This window comes from Myxocyprinus asiaticus, chromosome 6, assembly GCF_019703515.2.
Source record: "Myxocyprinus asiaticus isolate MX2 ecotype Aquarium Trade chromosome 6, UBuf_Myxa_2, whole genome shotgun sequence".
Lineage (NCBI taxonomy): Eukaryota > Metazoa > Chordata > Actinopteri > Cypriniformes > Catostomidae > Myxocyprinus > Myxocyprinus asiaticus.
In genome coordinates, this window is record NC_059349.1 from 7,262,992 (window position 1) to 7,290,166 (window position 27,175).

Consider the following 27,175-nt stretch of genomic DNA (forward strand, 5'->3'; position numbering starts at 1 on the left):
ATAGTAACACTGTTTTGAACCCTATTATTCCCCCCCCCCCCCCCCTACAAAAGTTAATAAATATTTGGAGGCATTGAATGTGTTTGTTCCACCAGAGATATTCAACAAAGTAGGAAAAGTGTGCCAACCAACCCCGGTCTCCCTGACAGTAAGGATAGGCGGATACATCCGATACTGATGTTGTATTGAGAATATCTATCCTCACAACAACAACAACAAAAAAATATATATATATAGTTTCTAATGGTTCTAATGTAATAACCATGCTTTTTGGCAGAAGCCATAGTTTAGAAACAATTAACCATGGTTTTACTATAGTAGGGTGATGTCAGCTAAAGTGGGCCACTTTTTGGTACAGTAAATTATCTAGAACAGCATTAAAATGTCTATTTACATTTATTCACATATTCCAAACTGCTCATTGTGTGTTAATACTGGTATCTTCTGTAAATGTATGTTGGAAATGTGTAATAACATACAACTAAGCCCAAAAGCTCTTTAATGTCTAAATAAAATCAGTTGAAACAAGTACTAATTAATCACTAAAATTATGACACTCCAACTTTATCTGGTTCATTTGATCTAATGGCCCACATTAGCTGACATCACCCTAAGATATAATAGTAACCATGACTAGTAAACATGGTTTATTTTGTAGTTACTATGCTTTTACTAATAATACCATGGTGAAGTTATGGTTACTGTAGTAAAATTAAAGGAAATTTTCATGTTGCTGGGATGGCATGAGGGTGAGTAAATGATGAAAGAATTTTCATTTTTGGCTGAAGTATTCCTTTAATGTGTGCCTTTTGCCCCGTAGTACCCTACTTATCGGCTCGAAAAGAAATGTGCATCTTTATTAATGTGCAATAGGTGGCGGTAATGCTCCTAAGGCGTGAACGGCCATTAAACAAGAAGAAGAATCAGTTGTGACGTCATAAGACTGCGCCACGGATCCTCACTTTTGTGTTAATGTACATATGGAGATCTACTGTAGGTGCTTATTTTGTTTTTTATGTGGATTCTGCCTGTTTAAAGAATTTTCATTGAGATATCTGAACAAACATAGAAGAGACAGTGCAGCAATAAAATTGGTGAGTGAAGGTTTAGACATTAAACATTGTTTATTAAAACATCTATTCCGTTTACTCAATTAATGCACGAATTGTATTATTATAACATGGTTTTCTGCAGTACTTGAAGTAGAAGAAAAAAAGTGCAGGTACTCCCCGTGTTAGTATTAAACTCGATTTTTTGTTTTGTTCAATAAATGATACTCCGAGACTGCTTTTGTTAACAACATATGTTTATTTAAACGGCAGGGCTCTTTAACTAGTTTCTTGCATTGGCCAGATTATCCAGATGAATACTCAACGGGGGGCAATTTTTTTTCCTGTATATATATCTTACCTAACACTTTCATTGTAACTAGCATGTTAAAATGAAAAATCAAAACACTGTTAATGATGTGTTTATTTACATTATCATAGACAGGGGTATTTAATTAACATTTTTAAGGCCTGGCCATAAATTCCTTATTAAGATCTGGCTGAAGAACAAACATGACCTCACATCCTCAACTAACAAATAGGTTTTGATTAACTTTACTTTGAAATTAAAAACATACAGTACTATCTAGGGTTATTGTTTATGAAAATTGAGGAAGAGCATTTAATATTAACCCACATAAGACATTTTTGTAATCAATATATTTTTGAAGCATCGATTCGATGTATTAACATTAGCCGACATTTAAGTTAGAATCCTAATTTGTGTGCTTTCCAATAGCATAATATCTTTGAGGTGATATTACATTTATTGAAGCTGGTCGCTGGTGGGAGAGGCACAGTTACAGTCCAAATTAGGTTGTGGTGGATCACTATACACAGACAAGTTACGAAGGTTTTTGTACTTCAAAAATGAACAAATTGGGAAAATGAAGTAGGATAATTCTTGAAAGCACATGAAGACAACATTAGCCGCTTATTTTCCAAGTTTAGAACCAGTGTGTCATTTTTTTGTTTTAATCATATGTTCAGTCATTTTAACAAAAACTTTTCATCATATATATATCAAAAAAACTGTAAAAGTTCAAATTAATCAAATATTCCAACATCTTGAAAAAATATATAAACATTTAATATAGTATAAACATTTTCTTAATTTAAACATGTACAGTTGAAATCAAAAGTTTACATACACTTAGGTTGAAGTCATTAAAACTCATTTTGTAACCACTCCACAGATTATCATATTAGCAAACTATAGTTTTGGTAAGTTGTTTAGGACATCAACTTTGTGCATGACACAAGTAATTTTTCCAACAACTGTTTACAGACAGATTGCTTCACATTTAATTGACTATATCACAATTCCAGTGGATCAGACATTTACATACACTAAGTTAACTGTGCCTTTAAGCAACTTGGAAAATTCCAGAAAATGATTTCAAGCCTTTAGGCAATTAGCTTCTGATTGGCTAATTGGAGTCAATTGGAGATGTACCTGTGGATGTATTTTAAGGTCTACCTTCAAACTCAGTGACTCTTTGCTTGAGATCAAAAGAAATCAGCCAAGACCTCAGAAAAAAAAAATTGTGGACCTCCACATGTCTGGTTCATCCTTGGAAGCAATTTACAAATGCCTGAAGGAGCTTGTGAAGATGCTGGAGGAAACAGGTAGACAAGTATCTATATCTACAGTAAAACGAGTCCTATATCGACATAACCTGAAAGGCTGCTCAGCAAGGAAGTTGCCACTGTTCCAAAACTACCATAAAAAAAAAACAATCTACAGTTTGCAAGTGCACATGGGGACAAAGATCTTACTTTTTGGAGAAATGTCCTCTGGTCTAATGAAACAAAAATTTAACTGTTTGGCCATAATGACCATCGTTATGTTTGGAGGAAAAAGGGTGAGGCTTTCAAGCCGAAGAATGCCATCCCAACCTTTGGGCAGGAGGGACTGGTGCACTTCACAAAATAGATGGCATCATGAGGAAGGAAAATTATGTGGATATATTGAAGCATCATCTCAAGACATCAGCCAGGAAGTTAAAGCTCGGTCGCAAATGGGCCTTCCAAATGGACAATGACCCCAAGCATACCTCCAAAGTTGTGACAAAATGGCTTGAGGACAACAAAGTCAAGGTATTGGAGTGGACATCACAAAGCCCTGACCTCAATCCGATAGAAAATTTGTGGGCAGAACTGAAAAAGCGTGTACGAGCAAGGAGGCCTACAAACCTGACTCGGTGACACCAGTTCTGTCTGGAGGAATGGGCCAAAATTCCAGCAACGTATTGTGAGAAGCTTGTGGAAGTCTACCTAAAAAGTTTGACCCAAGTTAAACAATTTAAAGGCAATGCTACCAAATACTAACAAAGTGTATGTAAACTTCTGACCCACTAGTAATGCGATGAAAGAAAGAAAAGCTGAAATAAATAATGATCAACTATTATTCTGACATTTCACATTCTTAAAATAAGTTTAAATGTATTTGGCTAAGGTGTTTGTAAACTTGTGACTTCAACTGTATTTAAAAGAGGCTACATACAAAAAAAACTGTACTGTACTACAAGGATTGTTGTGAAACCTGACCTCCTGAAATAATGGCATATAATGAAGTATTAGCTACTTTTTAGAAGATGGCCTACTGTATTCTGAATTCTTCAAGCACAGTGGTTCTCAACCCTGTTCCTGGAGCCCCCTAACACTACACATTTTGGATATCTCCCTAATCAAACACACCTGATTCAACTCATCAGCTTGTTAGTGGAGACTCCAAGACCTGAATTGGGTGTGTCAAAAAAGGGAGATATACAAAATGTGCAGTGTTGTTTGGCCTCCAGGAACAGGGTTGTGAACCACTGCAAGAGACTTATACATTTTCCATGTTCTGCCAGTTTAGAATATTGTATTGCATGTAGTGTGTGTTTTACAGCATATTCACAACACAAGTTACGCAACTCAAGTTAAGCATATTATGACTAGCGTGTTTAGTTCAAGTTCACCTATTCATTTGCTTCATTGTCTGTGCAGGTGTAAGTTGTGAATATAGGTATATGTTGTGGATATAGTGATTTATTATCATGTAAAAATAGGATGCTTTTGAGGTGATGTAATTAAAAACCAGTTTAAAAGCGGTTTATTTTGCTGGTGTTCAGCGCGTTAAACTCCAGCCGCTCAAGTGGGGAAATCCCCAACATACTGGATCACTGGATTATTTGAATCCATATTTAATATCTTCTAAGTTTCTCTAGATGTTTCTTCTGTTTGTATCTATATGCACTGTTAAAATCATGCAGTGTTATTTTTTTCTAGTCATTTTCGTCAAACGTGTGCTTTAAAAATAGTTCAGTTATCGTCATGATACATTCCACTCTGTGCATCAGCCTACACAATCTAGATTATTTTTAACAGCAGAATAAGAATGCAATTCCAATAAGTGACACAGGCCTAGGCTATATCACAATGTAGCTGGTTATTTTGTTTTTCATTACTGACGTTTTAAACTGGCCAGTGTTGAGTGCTGTGATTCTTGTAGGTGAAATACAGCCAGTTAATCCAGTATTACCATATCAATATACTGTATAGCTCTAAATTCAATGTTTTGATATAATTACGTGAAGTACTTTCACTGGATGTGTTACCATAGTATGGCAAATTAACTATTTGAAATGCATGATGGAATGTTAACATAGCAGGCTAATCGTTTAGCATGCTGACTAGAAACACAAAGAGAAACTGTTAATTTGGCCATTTTTGGACTGGGAGAGACAGGGAGAAAAGCTTGGTGAGGCTGGGTGACCTGTTAAAACCAATTTTAAACAGCTAAAGGCCATTTCACACCAACCTTTTTTTTATGGTGAGTGTGGTGTTTTGTTTTTTGTCATCCAGTGGCTAAAATTGCTTGCAGCACTTTAAGTAATCTATAACATTCACAGAGTCTTATAAAAAAAAAATCCTGAGGTACCTTTATATATACATATTTTGTTTTTACACCAAATCATAACTTTCCACCCTCTCTGACCCTTAGAATGAAATTTGCATTACATGCTACTGAAGATGGAGTTTGTTAAAGAGGAGTGTGAGGACGTCAGTATTTCAGAACCATTCAGACTGAAGAATGAAGAAGATACTGAGGAACAAAGAGGTTGGTGACCATTCATGATTTTTATTTAATGACTTCTGAGAAGCATTAAAGGGGGTAGTTCACCCAAAAATGGACATTCTGTTGTAGTTTACTATCCTCATTAGTGTTGTCATGGTACCAAAATTTCTGTAGTTGGTACTGTTAATTTCATCATCAAAATGGTGTCTAATCAATTCATTCTTAACTTTTAATAAGTGAAAATATAACTTTTTAAAATGTCATTGCATATTTTTGCCAAACTTTTATTCAACAGCTGTCTTGCTTGTGATGCAGGTGAAGTCAGAAGTTTAAATACACCTTAGCCAAATACATTTAAACTCAGTTTTTCACAATTCCTGACATTTAATCATAGAAAACATTCCCTGTCTTAGGTCAGTTAGGATCACTACTTTAATTTAAGAATGTGAAATGTCAGAATAATAGTAGAGAGAATGATTTATTTCAGCTTTTATTTCTTTCATTACATTCCCAGTGGGTCAGATGTTTACAAACACTTTGTTAGTATTTGGTAGCATTGCCTTTAAATTGTTTAATTTGGGTCAAACGTTTTGGGTAGCCTTCCATAAGCTTCTCACAATAAGTTGCTGGAATTTTGTCCCATTCCTCCAAACAGAACTGGTGTAACGGAGTCAGGTGTGTAGGCCAACCCTGCTCGCACACTCTTTTTCAGTTCTGCCCAAAAATTTTCTATCAGATTTAGGTCAGGGCTTTGTGATGACCACTCCAATACCTTGACTTTGTTGTCCTTTAGCCATTTTGCCACCTTTGGAGGTATGCTTGTGGTCATTGTTCATTTGGAAGACTCACTTGCGACCGAGCTTTAACTTCATGGCTGATGTCTTGAGATGTTGCTTCAATATATCCACATCATTTTGCTTCCTCATGATGCCATCTATTTTGTGAAGTGCACCGGTCGCTCCTTCAGCAAAGCACCCCCACAACATGATGCTGCCACTCCCATGCTTCACGTTTGGGATGGTGTTCTTCGGCTTGCAAGCCTCACCCTTTTTCCTCCAAACATAACAATGGTTATTATGGCCAAAATGTTCCATTTTTGTTTCATCAGACCAGAGGAAATTTCGCCAAAAAGTAATATCGTTGTCCCAATGTGCACTTGCAAACTGTAGTCTGGCTTTTTTTATGGTGGTTTTGGAGCATTGGCTTCTTCCTTGCTGAGCAGCCTTTCAGGTTATGTCGCTATAGGACACGTTTTACTGTGGATATAGATACTTGTCTACCTGTTTCCTCCAGCATCTTCACAAGGTCCTTTGCTGTTGTTCTGGGATTGATTTGCACTTTTCGCACCTAACTACATTCATCTTCGGGAGCCAGAATGCATCTCCTTCCTGAGCAGTATGATGGCTGCGTGGTCCCATGGTGTTTATACTTGTTTGTACAGATGAATGTTGTACCTTCAGGCGTTTGGAAATTGCTCCCAAGGATGAACCAGACTTGTGGAGGTCCACAATTTATTTTTTTTTTTCTTCTGAGGTCTTGGCTGATTTCTTTAGATTTTCCCATGATGTCAAGCAAAGAGGCACTGAGTTTGAAGGTAGGCCTTAAAATATACATCCACTTGTACATCCAATTCAGTACACCTTCTATCAGAAGCTAATTGTCTAAAGGCTTGACATCATTTTCTGGAATTTTCCAAGCTGCTTAAAGCCACTGTTAACATAGTGTATGTAAACTTCTGGCCCACTGGAATTATGTAGTCGATTAAAAGTGAAACAATCTGTTTGTAAACAATTGTTGGAAAAATTACTCATGTCATGCACAAAGTAGAGTTGCCTAAACTATAGTTTGCTAATATTAAATCTGTGGAGTGGTTAAAAAATGAGTTTTAATGACTTTAACCTAAGTGTATGTAAACTTCGAACTACAACTGTATATTGCTTATTATTATTATTATTATTGTTATTATTATTACAGTAAATATTACTTTTTAATATACAGTTGTAATATATTTGTCACACTATCCTCAATTTCAGGCATCTAGATTTTATTTTAAATTGTGCTTTTATTATAACGTGTTTTTTGCCAGTTGCTTCACTTTTCCGGATATACAGTTTGCAGTGATCATTGAAGTCTTAAGTCATGTCTAAAATCTCATCTCTTTACATTAGTGGTCGACCGATATGGTTTTTTTTAATGGCCGATACTGATATGCAGAGAGCAGGGTGTCCAATAGACTGATACATTGCCGATATATCGCACAATTTAAAATAGTAACAAAAATAAATTTGCTAAAAATAATAATAATAAACTCTTATTCAGCACTATATTTACTCAATTTCACAAAAAACAAAAAAATGTAGCACTATATTTACTCAAACTCACACAAAACAAAAAAAATATTGTATTTTAAATAGTAGATAGCAGTTTTTTCAGATTTCTGTTTAGTCATCAAATTTTAGTAATTTTAGTAATTTATTGATGAAAATTAAGAAATTGTTAATATATTAGGAAGAAGGAAATAACAGTACACACAGTAGTTCAGCAACCATGGATGGCATGTCCACGTTAACAATTGCATTTACTCCAAAAATACAGAATCAAACCAATTGTACATACAGTGCATAGTGAATAAGACATTTACTTATAGCACATGTGAAGTGCTTTTAACTTGGGATGCATCCCAAAACGTAGGCAGCTGACTTGCTACCATGCTGCCTAATCAGTTAATGGCTTCACTGACATCTGTTTTGAAAGAATTGTACACTTAAGGAAACTTATCTCCGAACAGTTTGAAAAGCACCTTATTTTCATCATACCTTCGTATACATCCTCCGGAGGTAGCATTTTCCTGGTTTCGGACACAGTCTTGAAGTTGCGCTCACGTGCTCATACAGATCCTTCTCCTGACAGTTTAAACGGCCTGAATCGCCTACTTCATGATTTGTGAATGAGAGGAACTTTTGATCCTGATACTGAAGTTTTTGATTCTGGCTGATAGAATATGTACTTCAGAGGAAGATATTAGATGAGTGCTCGATGGGAAGAAACCTCCAAAGCCTCCGGCAGCAGCACCAAGTTTAACACACTCTTCGTACTGCAGTTTATGGCGCTGTTGTAAATGGTGGAAGAGATATGAAGTGCTTCAACTTTTGGATGAAACCTGTTTAAAGATCTGGTGAATTTGCAGGCCAAGTCAACACCTTGAATTCTTTGTCATGTTCCTCAAACCATTTCTGAACTAATTTTGCAGTGTGGCAAGGCACATTATCCTGCTGAAAGAGGCCACTGCCATCAGGGAATACCATTGCCATGAAGAGGTGTATGTGGTCTGCAACAATCTTTAGGTAGGTGGTATGTGTCAAAGTATCATCCACGTGAATGCCAGCACCCAAGGTTTCCCAGCAGAACATTGCCCAGAGCATCACACTGCCTCCGCTGGCTTGGCTTCTTCCCATAGTCCATACTGCTGTCATCTCTTCCACAGGTAAATGATGCACATGCATCCGGCAGTCTACATGATCTAAAAGAAAACGTGATTCATCAGACCAGGCCACCTTCTTCCATTGCTCCATTGTCGAGTTCTGACGCTCACATGCCCATTGTAGGCGCTTTCGGCAGTGGACAGGGGCCAGCATGGCACTCAGACTGGTAGCCCCATACACATCAAGCTGCGATGCGCTGTGTGTTCTGACACCTTTCTATCATGGCCAGCCATTTGTGCAATAGTAGCTCTTCTGTGGGATCGGACCAGATGGGCTAGCCTTCTCTCCCCATGCACATCAATGAGCCTTGGGCGCCCATGACCCTGTCGCTGGTTCACCAGTTGTCCTTCCTTGGAACACTTTTGGTAGGTACTAACCACTGCATCCCGGGAACACCCCACAAGACCTGCCATTTTGGAGATGCTCAGGGTTCCTGTGGATACTTAAAGTCTTAAAGTGTCTTAAATTCAGTTTTCCAAAATTTTAAGGTCATAAAAAGTCTTAAAAATCTTAAATGATACAACAAATGTCTACATTTTTAAAGAGTAAAATTGTGGCTGGAAAGACAGGAGTCGTGATATGACCTAATGTGATTATCAAACTTCAAAAGAATACGATTTAAATAAATGCATGCGCTGCGTCCTTCAAAGTGAAAACACGACACTGTTTTATTTTCTCCAAGCATGTGGGGGCTTGTGGGTGTTTTCAGCTGTTGCAGAGCAGTTCACAAGCGTTAAGCCATATCGGAAATTTATGACAAGCGATCACTAAAGATCAGCTTTTGTTGATGATGATGATGTAGTGTTGATGAAATATGACAGTTTACTTTTAATGGTTTATATTGTAATACGTTGTAGATTATTGGAGTGCACATTTTATATCCCTTGTTTGTTTGAGCAGCTGAAAGTAGTGAAGTGAAAACATTTTAAAATAAGAGTCCCCGGTGTATTTCAAAGTGCCTTTTAAAGTTAAAAGTTCCACACTCTGAATCCCCCCCCATAAATGCATCTGGAATTTAATTAAATTTGGACTCTTGTAGCCTCTGTCTGGCCCTCCCCATCACAGGAAGGAAATACTAAGAACATGTAATATAGGCTACCAGTTTCATAAACTATTGGCAGACTAACTGACTTTATTGAATCAGCACAATCCAGTATCGGTCGACCTCTAATTTGTATTTATTTATATAATGGTACATAAACCAATGGAACATACTGTCTCGAGTATTTTAAACTTGCATATAGCCTACCATGGTTTACTGATAAACAATGTTAAGGCCATATTGAATGTGTGCCCCTGTCTGTTTAAGAGTCTGTGATACATGATTTATTTTGAGATTGTTTTGGTATAGGGATATGGTATTTTATTTGTTCAGGTCTTGAAAAAGGTCTTACAAATTTTAAAAACTCTGCAGCAACCCTGTATTCTCTGACCCAGTCATCTAGCCATCACAATTTGGCCCTTGTCAGAGTCACTCAGATCCTTACGCTTGCCCATTTTTCCTGCTGCCAACACATGAAATTCAAGAACTGACTGTTCACTTGCTGCCTAATATATCCCACCCCTTGACAGGTGCCATTTTAACGAGAGAATGTTATTCACTTCACCTGTCAGTGGTTTTAATGTTGTGGCTGATTGGTGTATTTATATTTGCAGATATATAAAAATTTAAGTAAAATGATTTAGAAGGGAGAAAAATATACTGTAACCTTAAAGCAGGTTTCCACAACTCTCAATACAGCAATGACACTCTCCAACTTCAATCTAAGACTGCATAGCATCCCTCTTTTGCAGGTATTTATACTCATGGGGCTAACCATTTTTGACTAACCCAAAATAATTAATAAAATTCACAGGTGCAAAAATGTCAGTAATGTCAAGAATTTCAAACAAAAATACTTAAACCATTCAATCTTTGAACATGTACTTGTATATCAATATTAAAACCCATAACATTTAACAACCGATCAAAACCCTTTACAGTACATCCACACTTGGTATTGCCCACTCCCATCATGCACTACAGCAACTGTATAAATACACAATAAAATTCTTGATCTGATCCCCAAGATGGCTGCCACCATGCAGGTAAGTCAAGTAATTTATAAACAGCCATATAAGTAAATGTAGAAACAATGAATATCCTTAATAATCTGTGCTCAGGTGGCCAGTCTGAGGCACTCACTGTAGAGTTTGTGTGTATTGGCAGCATCTGCTGAATGTTTAGCATCTGTGTATTTAATGTAAAGGAAAAGATTTCCTGTTAATGTTCTAGAAAGGGAAAACACAGGGAACGGAGAGCAACTCCATGATGTATGCCTTCAGTGGGGCAAGAATTTCAAAGATAAAGGAAAACTGCTGATCACATGAGAATTCACTCTGATGCCTTTCACATGTTATCAGTCTGGGAAGAGCTTCAGACAAAATAAAAAAACAAAAACAAGTCTTACAGATCACAGACAAAGTCACAGAGTAAACCTCTACACATGTCCTTACTGTGGAAAAGGTTTCTCTACAAAGGGAAGCACAAGATTCACACAGGAGAGAGACTGTTTCAGTATCTTTAGTGTGGAAAGAGATTCACTGAAAAAGGAAGCTTTAGTGATCACAATAGAATTCACATTGGAGAGGAGCCTTTCACATGCTTTCAGTGCGGAAGGAGTTTCACACATCAAAGAGGTTTAAGTTATTTCACTTGAGGAAAAATACACCACTGTTAAGCTGGCACCACACTAGCAGACTCAAAACAACTCATTTTGGCTGAGGGTGTCACACATGCAGACTGTTTTGCTAAGCTCTCGCTCTCTTCAGTCGGAGGTGTGACAATTGCCGATAGAGAATGATGGAGGGGTGACACACATACCAAGTCACTCTCTCTGATTCCCTGTCACATGGAGTTCGTGGAAATAACAACTGCGCTCTGAAGCGTTCTTTGTTTACATTTGTTCAAGTTACTGTATAGTTTTAAAGTAAAAGTACGTATTTAATCTTGACAAACTATATATCATTCAAAAGGTTTAAGCCTCAGGCATTGATGTTAGACCAGTGTTTTACTATAGAAATGTTTCTGCCACAGTTTATGTAAATATGTCAAAGCGAGAGTTATGAACATGAAACCATTATAAAGATGCATGTACCTATTGAATGGTGTAAACTCCCATTGATTTGTCCCAAGCAGGCTTCAGTGAACAACATCCATTAGAACATTTAGTCCAAAAGTGTGCACATTTACAGAAATATTGATGGTTTCTCAAATTTACTTCATGAAAATGTATTTCAATTTTCCACTAAATTATGTGCTAAAAACACTGTAATACTTTTATATGGTGATTTCCAGTCCTCCAGGAAGCTAGAAGGTGCACGAGTTAATTTCTCATTCCAAATATGGTCATGAGAAGAATGTTATGACATCATGCCTAACTCAGTGCCCACATGACAGGGATTTCCCAATACCATAGTACGATAAAAGACATATAAAGCATAAAACTAAAGAGTTGACTGAGACTTGTTGTACAGTAGGTATTCAGTGAAAATTATACTCTTCACCGCGTGCAGTACTGCTGCGGTACAACTTTTAAATTGTCATACGTGAGTCTCGTTAGCAAAATCACCACCAGGAGGCGCAAAGGGACACTTTTGGCACCATCGTTTAGAAGTGTGAAGAAAGTGAGCGTTATGATTAATATTGTTAATATTATTTGTATTGTACTTTAAACATTTTGATGTGTAGAAGGTAATCTAATCATGTTAAACTTTTAATGTTTTTTCATCATTATTTACTTGTTCCAAGACATTTTTAATGATTCTAGAAATTTGATATGCACATGATATGATAATGTTTCATGTTATGCTAAAAAAAAAGTATTTATCCCTCTTGTATTGATTTCTGACTTATATATTTTCATTTTAGATCTGATGAAACTGAAAGAGGAAAGTGAAGCACTGAATGAAGTGGAGGAGAAACATATGTATCAGGAACCTTATGATGTCATAACTGGAAAAAAATCTAATAGTTGCTCACAGACTGAAAATAAATTCTCACAAAAAATAACTCCAACAAAAACAGAAAATTGTTTCATCTGCCCTCATTGTGGAAAGAGTTTCAGACATAAAGGAAACCTTAATAGCCACATGCGAATTCACACAGGAGAGAAGCCTTTTACATGCCATCAGTGTGGAAAAAATTTCAGGCACAAAGGAAACCTTAATTTCCACACAAGAAATCATTCTGGAGAGAAGCCTTTCACATGCCCCCAGTGTGGCAAGAGCTTCAGACAAAAAAGAAGCCTTAAAATCCACACAAGAATTCATAGTGGTGAGAAGCCTTTTCAGTGCCTCCTGTGTGAAAGGAGTTTAATAGACGCAACAGCCCTTAAGGAACACATGAGAGTTCACACTGGAGAAAAGCCTTTTCCATGCCTCCAGTGTGGCAAGAGTTTCACACAAAAAGGAAGCCTTAAAATCCACACAAGATTTCATACTGGAGAAAAGCCTTTTCCATGCCTCCAATGTGAAAGGAGTTTCATAGATGCAACGGCCCTTAAGGATCATATTGGAACTCACTCTGGAGAGAAGCCTTTCACATGCCTTCAGTGTGGCAAGTGTTTCGCACACAAAAGAAGCTTTGATAGGCACATGAGATTTCACACTGGGGTGAAGCCTTACTCATGCCTTCAGTGTGGAAAGAGTTTCACACAAAAAGGAGACCTTAAAATCCACTCAAGAATTCATACTGGAGAAAAGCCGTTCACGTGTCTTCAGTGTGGAAGGAGTTTTACAAACCAAAATGCCCTTAAGGTTCACATGAGAATCCACACTGAAGAGAGACCTTTCACATGCCTTCAGTGTGGAAAGAGTTTCAGACATAAAAAAAGCCTCAGAATTCATATTGGAATTCACTCTGGAGAGAAGCCTTTCACGTGCCATCTGTGTGGAAAAAGTTTCGCAGTAAAAGGAAACCTTATAAGGCACATAACAATTCACACTGGAGTGAAACCTTAAGGATCACATGTTGAATTGTATTCTATACGATGGGGTATACATTTCCCCATTCAAGTAGATTGGAGCTGTACTTGCATGCAGAGAAAATATCTCTGTGGAGTTTGTGTTGTTACAGATATGGTGGACTGAGTGACCCGAGTTGTCATAAAGGGGCTATGCTGGTGATTTGTTTGCTAAAATCATTTAGGCTTGGTTGTGTTGCTATTAATTATTTAATAGGAAACATTAATTGATTTCTCAAAGTGTGGTATACTGATGTGTTTTTAATTTGCTGATTGTACTCTATGAAATTAGCAGAAATAATTAGGATATACTGTGTATTGGCTCGACAATTTGTTAGTAGGTGCATGTTGATGAATTTACAAAATTGTTAAATTAAGCATATTCCCCAAAATAGGTGTGGGTTAGATGCCTTGGGGTAAGCTGTGCCAGTTGCTGTAATAATAGTGATAGTGAGCTTGGCATCCAAATGCAGAAAATATAAATTTCATGTTGAAAATATGAAGAGGAGACCGCCCAGCAAACACAATTACATTGTAAAGATGTTTTTTTTTCATGTTGTGAAAAGGTCGTGATATATCTGATGTACTTAATATGACAGATGTCAGTTTTTTCGTGTTATAAGTAATTTTTTTTCACAGTGTTGCAGAAAATGTATGCTGTTTTTATCACGTTCGCAAATCTCCTTGGGAGGTTTAGGAATCGAATTACCGCGTCCAATATAGAAGTACTTCACATGCTGTTAAATGGTTTCTTTCTACTATGTTGTCTTCCAAAGCAAAGGGTTTACCAACTGCATCCCAGCAAACTATGTTATAAAAGCTTTTTTCCCACACGTTGAGAAGGTTTTTCCAAGTACTTAATATGGCAGCTGTTTTTTTTCACGACATAAATACGTCTTTTCACAGCGTTGCAGAAATGTTCTCAAGACATTTTTATCTTGCCAGCACATCTCCTTGCGATGATGTAGGAACGTACTTACCACATCCAACCTGGTATTATACATTCAGTCGTCAAAAATGTTTTTTACCACGTTATGTTCCAAAGCAAATAGTTTACCAACAACAAACATTACTAGTGACAGAACGAGATCAGATATGTGACTCAAGTGGTATCTTTTTATATTACTATAATAATTTGCAGACTTCACATTTTTATAGGCAACATCAGCTTATGTTATTAGGTTAACAAAACTCATTTATTTACTCGTATTTATTCACAACATGTAGAAGGGAAAATTTGCCTAAACACATATGCACTGATAACTATATGTAGGAGAGACCGGGGCTAGTTGTACCACAGGGAAGATGTCACAAAGGATAGATCTCAATATTACAGTATAAGATACTATAAGATTTGGAGTCAAAAGTCCAATTGCACAAAAGTGTTTTCTCCAGCAGAGGTTTTGAATGTTGGTTTCAAACACCTTGTCCTAAACCTTCTTGTTAATTCTACCTTTCAAAGTATACATTAAATGTTTGTTATAGCTCTTGGATAAGCAACAATATCAAACCACATTGGCATACATTATAGGAAGGGTCAACTGTATTATGAAGACGTGTGCTCTCAGGAAAAAGTTTATTAAAGGTCTGTAATAACCTTGTGCGACCCCGCGTCCACATGTGGACACTGTTGTTTGACTTTGCTATACACAACGCATAATTTCATTTCATTTAAACAGACTGTTCTCAGTTCAGGAGACTCTGTGCTGTCAGTAAAGGGTTAAAATTCCTGGTAAGAAACCTAATTACGTTTTTACACTGAAACCTGTTTGAGTCAAAAGAGTCTCTAGATTCATACGATATACTAATTTGTTTTAATTTAAGTGATTTATCGTGAAATGACACGCTGTTAAACACAATGACCACATTTGTGTAATGTATGCTGTTTCAGTTAAAATATGCTATATTCACTGTGCATTATCACATTGAAAATAAATTGATGAATCCAAAAACAGGAAAATGTTGGTTTCAGAGGCTTTATATGGAGTTACGATGAAAATAAGGTGCATTTCTAACTGTTCTGAGACCAGTGAAGACAGACAGCAAACTGGAGGTTAAGTCATTCACTAAATAGGGAGCAAGGGTGCATCCTATAACTCTCTATGCACTTAAGTGCATTCAATACAAACTTCCTATTTAAAATTCAGTTTCAGGCTGCAGATGATGTTTGGACCACTCAACATGTTTGGCAGACATGGGACCATGATAATCGGTACATAGATCAGACTTTTTAATGTATAATTTTTTAACATGGTTGGCTGTGATTGGATGATCCTGGCCGTTACTTTGAATCAGAATTATTTATGCCTATTTCTGTGTGTAACGTCTCAAAAACATGAATATCCAACGCTCCTGCAAACAAACAATTTGATTAAAAAAAAATCTGATTTTCTATATTTGTATTTTTTTTTTTTTTATGTTTCTTTGGGCTTATTATTTACAAATCAAAAAGGGAAATGGAAAATGTCACGCAGGGGTCTCCGGAGGATAACAACATACAACAACATTTTTGCAATGTCGCAATCCAGGATGAAGGAGGGGAAATATACAGTTGAAGTCAGAAGTTTACATACACTTAGGTAACTCATTTTTTAACCACTCTGCAGATTTAATATTAGCAAACTATAGTTTTGGCAAGTCAGTTAGGACATCTACTTTGTGCATGACATGAGACATTTTTCCAAACAATTGTTTACAGACAGATTGTTTCACTTTTAATTGACTATATCACAATTCCAATGGGTAGAAGTTTACATACACTAAGTTAACTGTACCTTTAAGCAGCTTGCAAAATTCCATAAAATGATGTCAAGCCTTTAGGCAATTAGCCAGTTAGCTTCTGATAGGAGATGTACTGAATTGGAAGTGTACCTGTGGATGTATTTTAAGCCCTACCTTCAAACTCAGTGCCTCTTTGCTTGACATCATGGGAAAATAAAAAGAAATCAGCCAAGACCTCAGAAAAAAATTATGGACCTCCACAAGTCTGGTTCATCCTTGGGAGCAATTTCCAAATGCCTTAAGGTACCACGTTCAACTGTACAAACAATAGTATGCAAGTATAAACACCATGGGACCACGCAGCCATCATACCGCTCGGGAACGAGACACATTCTGTCTCCTAGAGATGCACGTAGTTTGGTGTGAAAAGTGCAAATCAATACCAGAACAGCAGCAAAGGACCTTGTAAAGATGCTGGAGGAAACAGGTAGACAAGTATCTATATCCACAGTAAAACAAGTCCTATATCGATATAACCTGAAAGGCTACTCAGCAAGGCAGAAGACACTGCTCCAAAACCACCATAAAAAAGCCAGACTACAGTTTGCAAGTGCACATGGGGACAAAGATCTTACTTTTTGGAGAAATGTCCTCTGGTCTGATGAAACAAAAATTTAACTGTTTGGCTATAATGACCATTGTTATGTTTGGAGGAAAAAGTGTGAGGCTTGCAAGCCGAAGACCATCATCCCAACCGTGAAGGATGGGGGTGGCAGAATCATGTTGTGGGGGCACTTTGTAGGGGTGTAACGATTCATCGATCTGGATCGATGCATTGATCCAATAACCAACGATCCAATGTTATCGATAAAATGCGTAAATATCAATATAGAATTTTTTTTTAAATGTACCTTTATTTTAATACTGTCACGTCAGCCACGTCCATACACATTTACGTCAGGCGATAAAGCAACCTTATTACAGTCATTTCACTTTATGAGCACTAAATACCCGTTTCATGTGGGATACGGATGTGCATGGGGTCTTTGAAGCCAAATTGTGCTCTGCTGTCCGTGCGGCATGCGCACGGTCAACCGGGCTTTCTGTGAATGCAAGCTCCATTGACAGGATCAGTGAGAGCATGTCAAACGGGCGCTCCTTAAAATGTGAGCTCTCATGACAAACGCAGAGCGGCTCACAAGCGCGATTTGGGCTTCCATCGATATCGGTGTGCATGCGACCCATTTGAATTTTACATGAGAATTTGCTATAATAAAGTACCATGGAGAAGTTCAACCACGTGAAACATCTTGACAACACTGACATTCTGAACAGTGCTAATGAGGGAAAGAGAATCACCTGCTGTACAGCATCAGTTATAAGACTTTACACATCTACACATCAACACCCTTACTAACATTTATCCCAGTTTACTGTAACACAGTTTTTCATTACAACTGTGGAAGTAGCCAAGAAAACCACGGATAGCACAGATAGTTGGAAACAAGTCATGGGTATGTAAGTACTTTGAATTGTATTAAACTGAAAAATAAGCTGTAATCAAACGATTGATGATCACTTGTGTGTGACGTTATTTTTTATATTATTATCTGTATAATTTTTTTAAAAATTTGAAGTACCTTATTTTGTTGTGGATGTTCCAATGTGGTTACTAAATTTGCACTTTTCAGAGAGCTCAATAAAATATTCAAATTATATTTTGGTTGCATTTGAGGGTAAAGAAAAATGTATTGATTGGGTAAAATAGGCAAAAAGTATAGGAATATTGATTGCAGGTCCCTGAATCGAATCAAATTGAAATTGTATCACGGCAGACTTTGAAGTATCTGCAAATATCAGATCACAGGCCAAGAGAATCGATATAAGATCATATCGTGATGAAACGTCCAATTTTCACCCTTAATGCTTTGCTGCAGGAGGGACTGGTGTACTTCACAAAATAGATGGCATCATGAGGAAGGAAAGTTATGTGGATATATTGAAGCAACATCTCAAGACGTTAAAGCTCAGTCACAAATGGGTCTTCCAAATGGACAATGACCCCCAAGCATACCTTCAGAGTTGTGGAAAAATGACTTAAGGACAACAATGTCAAGGTATTGGAGTGGCCATCACAAAGCCCTGACCTCAATCCGATAGAACATGTGTGGTCAGAACTGAAAAAGAGTGTGCGAGCAAGGAGGCCTACAAACCTGACTCAGTTACACCAGTTCTGTCTGGAGGAATGGGCCAAAATTCCAGAAACTTATTGTGAGAAGCTTGTGGAAGGCTACCCAAAACGTTTGACCCAATTTAAGCAATTTACAGGCAATGCTACTAAATACTAACAAAGTGTTTGTAAACATCTGACCCACTGGGAATGTAATGAAAGAAATAAAAGCTGAAATAAATCATTCTCTCTACTATTATTCTGACATTTCACATTCTTAAATTAAAGTAGTGATCCTAACTGACCTAAGACAGGGAATGTTTTCTGATTAAATGTCAGGAATTGTGAAAAACTGATTTTAAATGTATTTGGCTAAGGTGTATGTAAACTTCTGTCTTCAACTGTGTATATATATCTATATATAAGTATATATGTAAGGCATAATCCACGGCTGGGTGTGCGTTAAATGATATTATAAATGCCGATTTTGTCCTCTGAGACATCGGTATGGTATCCATCAAGACTGCACGATTGACTGAAATAATGAAATCACAATCGGTCACTGCACGGTAGCGCTTCACCGCAAAATGCTGCCTGAGTTTTGTAAACAAACAGCGCTTCTCTTTCAGCATCGGAGATGTGAGTGCGGGGGGCCTCTAGTGGCTATAGGCGGCACTTCAGCACAGAAACATAATATACATAATATACACAACACATCACAGTTTAAATTGTCTTGCAGGACAGCGACAGGTGCATTCAATAGGTCCTAATTTCAGTGCAAAACAAGCTGAATTCCATTATGTTAGCTATGCTGATGAAAGTGGTCAGGAATATGTTTCAGTTGCTATAGTTCACTCTGCTTGCTCTGTAATGTTATGTTGCTATGGTTATAAACAGCGCATTAATATCGAACGGTGATTAAAACTGACCTACCTGTGCATTCAGCGGTTTGAACTACACACATTCCAGCCAATCAGAATCGAGTATTCAAACAGACCATAGTGTAAATATATATATATATATATACAGTTGTGCTCAAAAGTTTGCATACCCTGGCAGAAATTGAGAAATTTTGGGATTGATTTTGAAAATATGACTGATCATGCAAAAAAACTGTCAACTGATCATATGAAGCCATTTATTATCACATAGTTGTTTGGCTCCTTTTTAAATCATAATGATAACAGAAATCACCCAAATGGCCTGATCAAAAGTTTACATACCCTTGAATGTTTGGCCTTGTTGCAGACACACAAGGTGACACACACACAGGTTTAAATGGCAAATAAAGGTTAATTTCCCACACCTGTGGCTTTTTAAATTGCAATTAGTGTCTGTGTATAAATAGCCAATGAGTTTGTTAGCTCTCACGTGGATGCACTGAGCAGGCTAGATAATGAGCCATGGGGAGCAGAAAAGAACTGTCAAAAGACCTGCATAACAAGGTAATGGAACTTTATAAAGATGGGAAAGGATATAAAAACATATCCAAAGCCTTGAAAATGCCAGTCAGTACTGTTCAATCACTTATTAAGAAGTGGAAAATTCGGGGCTCTCTTGATACCAAGCCAAGGTCAGGTAGACCAAGAAAGATTTCAGCCACAACTGTCAGAAGAATTGTTCAGGATACAAAGAAAAACCCACAGGTAACCTCAGGAGAAATACAGGCTGCTCTGGAAAAAGACGGTGTGGTTGTTTCAAGGAGCACAATACGACGATACTTGAACAAAAATGAGCTGCATGGTCGAGTTACCAGAAAGAAGCCTTTACTGCACCAATGCCACAAAAAAGCCGGTTACAATATTCCCGACAAAACCTTGACACACTTCACAGCTTCTGTCACACTGTAATTTGGAGTGACGAGACCAAAATAGAGCTTTATGGTCACAACCATAAGCGCTATGTTTGGAGAGGGGTCAACAAGGCCTATAGTGAAAAGAATACCATCCCCACTGTGAAGCATGGTGGTGGCTCACTGATGTTTTGGGGGTGTGTGAGCTCTAAAGGCATGAGGAATCTTGTAAAAATTGATGGCAAGATGAATGCAGCATTTTATCAGAAAATACTGGCAGACAATTTGCATTCTTCTGCACGAAAGCTGCGCTTGGACTTTACAGCACGACAATGACCCTAAGCACAAGGCCGAGTTGACCCTCCAGTGGTTACAGCAGAAAAAGGTGAAGGTTCTGGAGTGGCCATCACAGTCTCCTGACCTTAATATCATCGAGCCACTCTGGGGAGATCTCAAACGTGCGGTTCATGCAAGACAACCAAAGACTTTGCATGACCTGGAGGCATTTTGCCAAGACGAATGGGCAGCTATACCACCTGCAAGAATTTGGGACCTTATAGACAGCTATTACAAAAGACTGCACGCTGTCATTGATGCTAAAGGGGACAATACACAGTATTAAGAACTAAGGGTATGCAGACTTTTGAACAGGGGTCGTTTAATTTTTTTCTTTGTTGCCATGTTTTGTTTTATGATTGTGCCATTCTGTTACAACCTACAGTTGAATATGAATCCCATAAGAAATAAAAGAAATGCGTTTTGCCTGCTCACTCATGTTTTCTTTAAAAATGGTTCATATATTACCAATTCTCCAAGAGTATACAAACTTTTGAGCACAACTGTGTGTGTGTATATATATATATATATATATATATATATATATATATATACACACACACACACACACACACACACACACACACTGTATATTCAAAATGCATTAATATGCATCTAGTTTAAATATGTGAATTTAATTTGCTTTAAGAATGTTTAGAATTTTTTACTGAAAATTAGACAAAGACACTAATCTATTATAGCTTGTTGATTTAGCAGACGCTTTTATCATCAACGACTTAAAAATGAATACATTAAACTGAACAATCCTAAAGTGGCAATAATGAGAAGTGCTGCAGTTCAAAGTTTCAATTTTGCTCCGAGAAGTACAAGTAGATAGGAAAGTAAGGGAAAGTGGTGAAAGAGAATAGAGTTTTATTTTATATAAAGAAATGACAGTTAGTGCATTAGTAGGGTTGAGTCAAGGGCATTGTAGATCATCTCGTGTTAAGTAATTATTCTTACGGTTGCTGAACACGGCTATTTAATTAGCAATATAAAGCCTTTAACACATGAATGTCTTAAATCAATGTACTTTACGACAGTTCTGTATTAAAAGCACAATTAATAGGCAGAGTAGCATAAATAACTCCTTCCTATCAACAGGTACTAGTCTTAACAACACAATCAATGTGTTGTGTGTTGTGTTCTTTTGTCACTATCGCTGTGGTGGAAATGTTTTTAGATAAACTAGTTTTTGCTTCAATGCCCCAATGTCGCATGGAGGCTGTGTGAACTGTTGCTCCCGTGTCCTATCATGAACACGCACAGGAGAACAACGGTCAGTGAACATTTTCACTAAATAATACATTTGATTTTGGGTTGTTTCTCAACAAACCTTATCATATGCTTTCATAACAATCATGAGTCTTCTGAACTATAATTTTGTGTCCTTTTGAAGCTTGAAGAGGTGGACACCATAACATTTTTCTACATTTTTCTCTTTGTATTTAAAAAAAAAAAAGAAAGTCAACAACACAGGAGTGAGTAAATACATTTTTATTTTTGGGTGGACTATCCCTTTAATATGGGCATAGATTGGTACAGGTGTACTTTCAACCTGATATGTAAAAAAAAAAATCATATTAATGTACACAAAGTCATAACAATAATAAACACTTTAAACAATAAATATGATTTGAATATGAACATATAATGCAGAATACAATATTTTAGAATTGGTGTCATAGCGTAGTTTTTCCAGCAGAGCGCGCTCCGACTCCATTGTTTACAGAGCTGACTCTGAACTGAAGGTGGCTCTGCAGACAGGGTGGAGTAAAATGGTCTCTTCTTGTTGAAATGCTAACTAGTTTGTTAAATACATACTGGAAAGTTAATAAAAAATGTCCCCGTCATTTTATATAACTAATATAACGTTAACCCTGTCCCTGACAACCATGTCACTCATGTCTGTTTGCTGTTAGCCAGCTATAGTTTGTCAGTGCAGTCAGTAATGTAGCAGATTGAAAGGTAAACATCAGAGCATCTTTTTGCAGCTCAGCAGGCAACGGTACAGTGGTGGATTGTGTCTGTTGAGTGTTGATTTCACGCTACGTTGTTACCTAGTTGGTTAGACGCAATGCTGGAAAGTAAATAAAGTCCATCTTTTACTCTCTGTGACAACGAGCTTATAGCTAACTAGCTAATCACGTAGCTACTTTCATAGCTTGTCAGCGTGTAAACATGTATTCACCAAACTGTTTTGTTCAGGATTCACAGTTTGGTACCCCCTTCAACCGAACAATTCCAGCTGTTGCATTTATAAAATGTAATATTTAAAAGTCTGGTTTTCCAGACATTAAAATAGGATACGTAATAAAAGTAGATTTAATAAATAGTATATTTGCCCTGTGTAAATAATAATATATAGGAACTGTATCTAAAATAAATGATGGGTGATACATACTAATACAACAGGCTGGAAAAATAGACATTTATTCATTTTAATATCCTATATATATATTTTGAATGTGTTGAATCTTGACACCGGCGACGCACCCTAAAAACTGCACCGTTAGATCGGTTTCATGCTGAAGAGCCACTTAAAAGTACGTTTGTTTTCTCTCTCTCGTAAATGTAAACGAGTGTAAATGCCAACATCATACTGTATGTCGAAAGGACTGAAGCCTGTCAACCAAAACATAATCTCATTGATGTCATTAATTGAGTCTGCTTTTTTATTTCATCCATTACTCCTGGTCGGAGGCTTCTGTAAATATTTAGTTTATATGTAATGTTACGTTCTACATAAATGTAATGGTGCAACAGTCAAATATTTAGTAGAACATAAATTGTGACTTAGTGCCCATTTACGCCACAACTAGGGTAAGTTGTAACGTACGTATAGCTGGTGCAACCAGCCCCTGATGTTTATTTAGTTATTTATTTTATTTATTCTTTTTTTAAATGGTCAGCATTTGACTGATACTAAACATACAGTACTGATTTTTATTTAGCTATTTTATTTTTATTTATTCTTTATTTTAATGGTCAGCCATTGACTGATGCTAAACATACAGTACTGATTTTTATTTAGCTATTTATTGTATTTTTATTTATTCTTTATTTTAATGGTCAGCATTTGACTGATACTAAACAGTACTGATGTTTATTTAGCTATTTATTTTATTTTTATTTATTCTTTATTTAAATGGTCAGCATTTGACTGATACTAAACTGTAATACTGATGTTTAGCTATTTATTGTATTTTTATTTATTCTTTATTTTAATGGTCAGCATTTGACTGATACTAAACAGTACTGATGTTTATTTAGCTATTTATTTTATTTTATTTATTCTTTATTTAAATAGTCAGCAATTGACTGATACTAAACATACAGTACTGATGTTTATTAAGCTATTTATTGTATTTGTATTTATTTTTTATTTTCTCAGTGTTCATTTCTAGAATTTGTTGACAGTGTATAATAATAATAATGTCAAATATTCTTTGATAAAAATATTTGTTTAAGAAAGCAGCCTTCTGAGTACATTTGCATAGTCATATCAGAGCAAAATCGGTGCACAATCCACATAGAAAAGGTCTGTTTTCATTCCAGCTCAAAAATTAAATATATCGGCCACCATATCGGTAATCAGTGAATTTTCCATCTCTAAAGTCGGTATTAGTATCCAAAATCCCATATTGGATGGACTCTAATTTATTATATATGGTAAATTGTATATACACAAATGTAAATTAGCAAAAGTGATACCAGACTGTACACAATTTAACACATAATGTAAGTTTCAGGCCTATTTAAAGAAAAATGTGAAGAATAACAAATCTTAGAAGACTCAGAATAGATGTAAAGCTTTCTGAGTTTCCCTTTGATATTTATACTTATGTACATATTTTGGTTTACAGTTTCGTGTATGTTTGGCTAAGATTCAGTGTGACATGTATACACTGTATGACTTACAAATGCAAGAAACACTGACATTTTTTTTGGTGTTATTATCACAGACTTCATACATATGTTATTTGTAATTTCCTGGAAATATATGAAGATAAATTAGATTTAGATTTGAAAAAATCTTACAAAGCAAGAAACCAGTGTTTACATGAGATTTGAAATAATCACGTTATTCTCTGCTTTTGACGTCAAACTGTAAAGAGATATTCGCTCAGTACGTGTGCACTTTGGATAAGCCAGTGAGAACACCAGTAAAGGTGTTTACATACCACGCAAAATTGCTGTAATAGGCAAAAATCGACTCATGTCGACTGGTTTATTCTTACGCAGTTTATGACCTTACACCGATTAGGCTTAAAGGTGCTGTAAGCAATTTCTTTCATGGAAAGGTATGCAAAAACAATTCTACTCCCTAAAAGATGTTACTGAAATAAGTGTCATAAGATATCTCTCACCTGTCTCTGTGACAGCTCTAGACTCTGTAAACAACAAACAAATATGTGTCCGCAGGCCGCAGTCTCTGAAGCTTTCAACCTATCAATCATTTTGTGCATTCTCATAGTATTGTAGTTGCAGCTAATTATTGAGGCTTACTGCCATTTTTTGCCATGTTGTTCATAACAGTTGTCAGTTGAGGGCGCTATTTTGCTGCTATTGTTTTTAACAACCATTTCTGTATGATGTTGACCTCAATAAAGCTCATTTGGTACCTTATGAAATGCGGGGTTTTGGAAAGAGGGGGTGTGACTAATTCAACGGGTCATTCTTGTGAAAGTAGAACGGTTAAAATCGCTTACAGCACCTTTAATAAGTCGACAGTGTGTGTGGTCATGTAAACGCAAAAAACAGCATTCCTTTATCAGTGTAAGAACGTGCATGTAAACACTCTCAGTGTCTTGATTAGGTTCCTACAACTTTTTTTTACAATTCAGAATAGGACATGATTACAACATACAGCATTCAATCATGAAACAACATAATATTTTAGCCAGATGGGTTGGGGAAACTAAATATGTATACAAAACAAGTAGCTTAATTATAATATAAAAGCATGTAACACTAACATCAAGCTTCTTGTTTATTTAGTCATTCGTTCATTCATTCATTCAGGTGAAGAGAGCATTTTCAAGTTCTGGGTAGTTATCCCTTAAGCAAAGTTTTTCATCAATAATCGACATCGCTTTGAGGTGACACGTGAGTGAGTGAGGACATATTATTTTAAAAATACATCTTGCTTCGATTCCTCCATCCTTGTTTCCTTCCATCCTTTCCTTCTTTTTCCAAGAGGGTGGAGCTAGGAAACGTGGAAAGGAAGCAAGGAAAGGAAACAAGAATGTTCAATTTAATAAATGAGGGGTGTTCCTCAATCGGAAGTTTGCAGCATCGTTAGGCTGGATATCTCGGCTGCCACGTCATCAAGCACCGTCAAAGTCCATCTCAGTTGTGAGGACCCTTGGAAGATGGCCTCGTTTCACAGTTTTCATTTGCCATATTTTGGAGGATGCATCGGGTGTATCCTTCGTTGCCTTCAATCACCCACAATCCTTTGCACATGTCCCAAATTATTTTAAAAAATGGCGGAAAAACCTTTCTGATGCAGCTTACTTTTTAAAAGCTTTTATTCGCATTTGCAGCAATGACAATATGTAGAAAAATAAAAAAATACAACAAATTTGATGATGCAAAGCACAAAAAAGAAATAAAAAAATGAAATAATAAAAGGGCAATTAGATGAATTTGAAAAACTTTAAAAGTTTTATCGTTTTTACTGTAAAAGTCTAGGGTTCTGGTTTTCATATTTGAAAGGGTTTCAATATAACTTCTAAGATCAGTGTTGCAAAAGTGGTGGTGGCAGCATAGTGGAATAAGGCACTGAACTGGTAATCAGAAGGTTGCTGGTTCAATCCCCACAGCCACCACCATTGTGTCCTTGAGCAAGACACTTAACTCAAGGTTGCTCCAGGGGGATTGTCCCTGTAATAAGTGCACTGTAAGTCGCTTTGGATAAAAGTGTCTGCATAAATGAAAATGAAAAATGTATTATTATATATATATATTTTTTTTGTGTGTGTGACTCTTTTTTGAGTTGATTGTGAATAAAACATTTTGCTAAAATAATTAAGGGATTAAGTTTCTCATTTTCTAAACAGAGGAAAATATCGCATGGTTCTAATCATATGGTTCTCCATGCAGCATCTGTCTCATTCGAGCTCTGAATGCTGAGGAGGAGTGTAACCAACTGCCTCAGAAGGACTGGTCTAGGAAGGGCACAGCTGCAGCCTTCCGTTTGAGAAGCACCCAGTAGATGGCGGAAATGCTCCTAAGACGTGAACGAACATTAAACAACAAGAAGAAGAAGAATCGGCGTTTCTGTTTCAGGAGGTTCCGCTGAGATCAGAAAATAAATAAATAAATAAATAAATAAGACACGGAGCTGCACGTGATGAAACTGGTGAGTGTTTTATCGTTTATGTTCATGTGTGTTCATGTATCAGGCTTGTGTGTATGTGGCGATATTTCATGTGTTTGTGCAAACTAATATTCTGCTGTGGACGACAGACTGCGTTATGAAGATAATTCCTTAAAAACATCAACAGATATACAGTATTATAGTCTAGTGAAAGAACTTTATTCCGATAATCTG

The 27,175-nt window shown here is 36.6% G+C and overlaps 1 protein-coding gene across 10 annotated transcripts in view; it reads left to right on the forward strand.

Annotated features, from left to right (window-relative positions):
* The window catches only part of LOC127442888 (gastrula zinc finger protein XlCGF26.1-like), a 202,061-nt gene that overhangs the window by 61,088 nt on the left and 113,798 nt on the right, over window positions 1-27,175 (forward strand). For 5 of the 10 annotated variants that reach the window (XR_007897544.1, XM_051701202.1, XM_051701196.1 and 2 more), the window contains exon 1: window positions 26,879-26,983. The exons of 1 other annotated variant lie outside the window; for it this stretch is intronic. Coding sequence is in view for 3 of the 9 variants with exons in the window: in XM_051701211.1 (XP_051557171.1) it covers window positions 5,055-5,154; window positions 12,505-13,595 (1,191 nt within the window). In the remaining 6 variants the exon portion in view is untranslated. Of the gene's footprint in view, window positions 1-945; window positions 1,095-5,037; window positions 5,155-12,504; window positions 15,942-26,878; window positions 26,984-27,175 lie in introns of those variants that run through there. 4 more of the 10 variants (XM_051701211.1, XM_051701198.1, XM_051701212.1 and 1 more) reach the window with 4 other exon arrangements.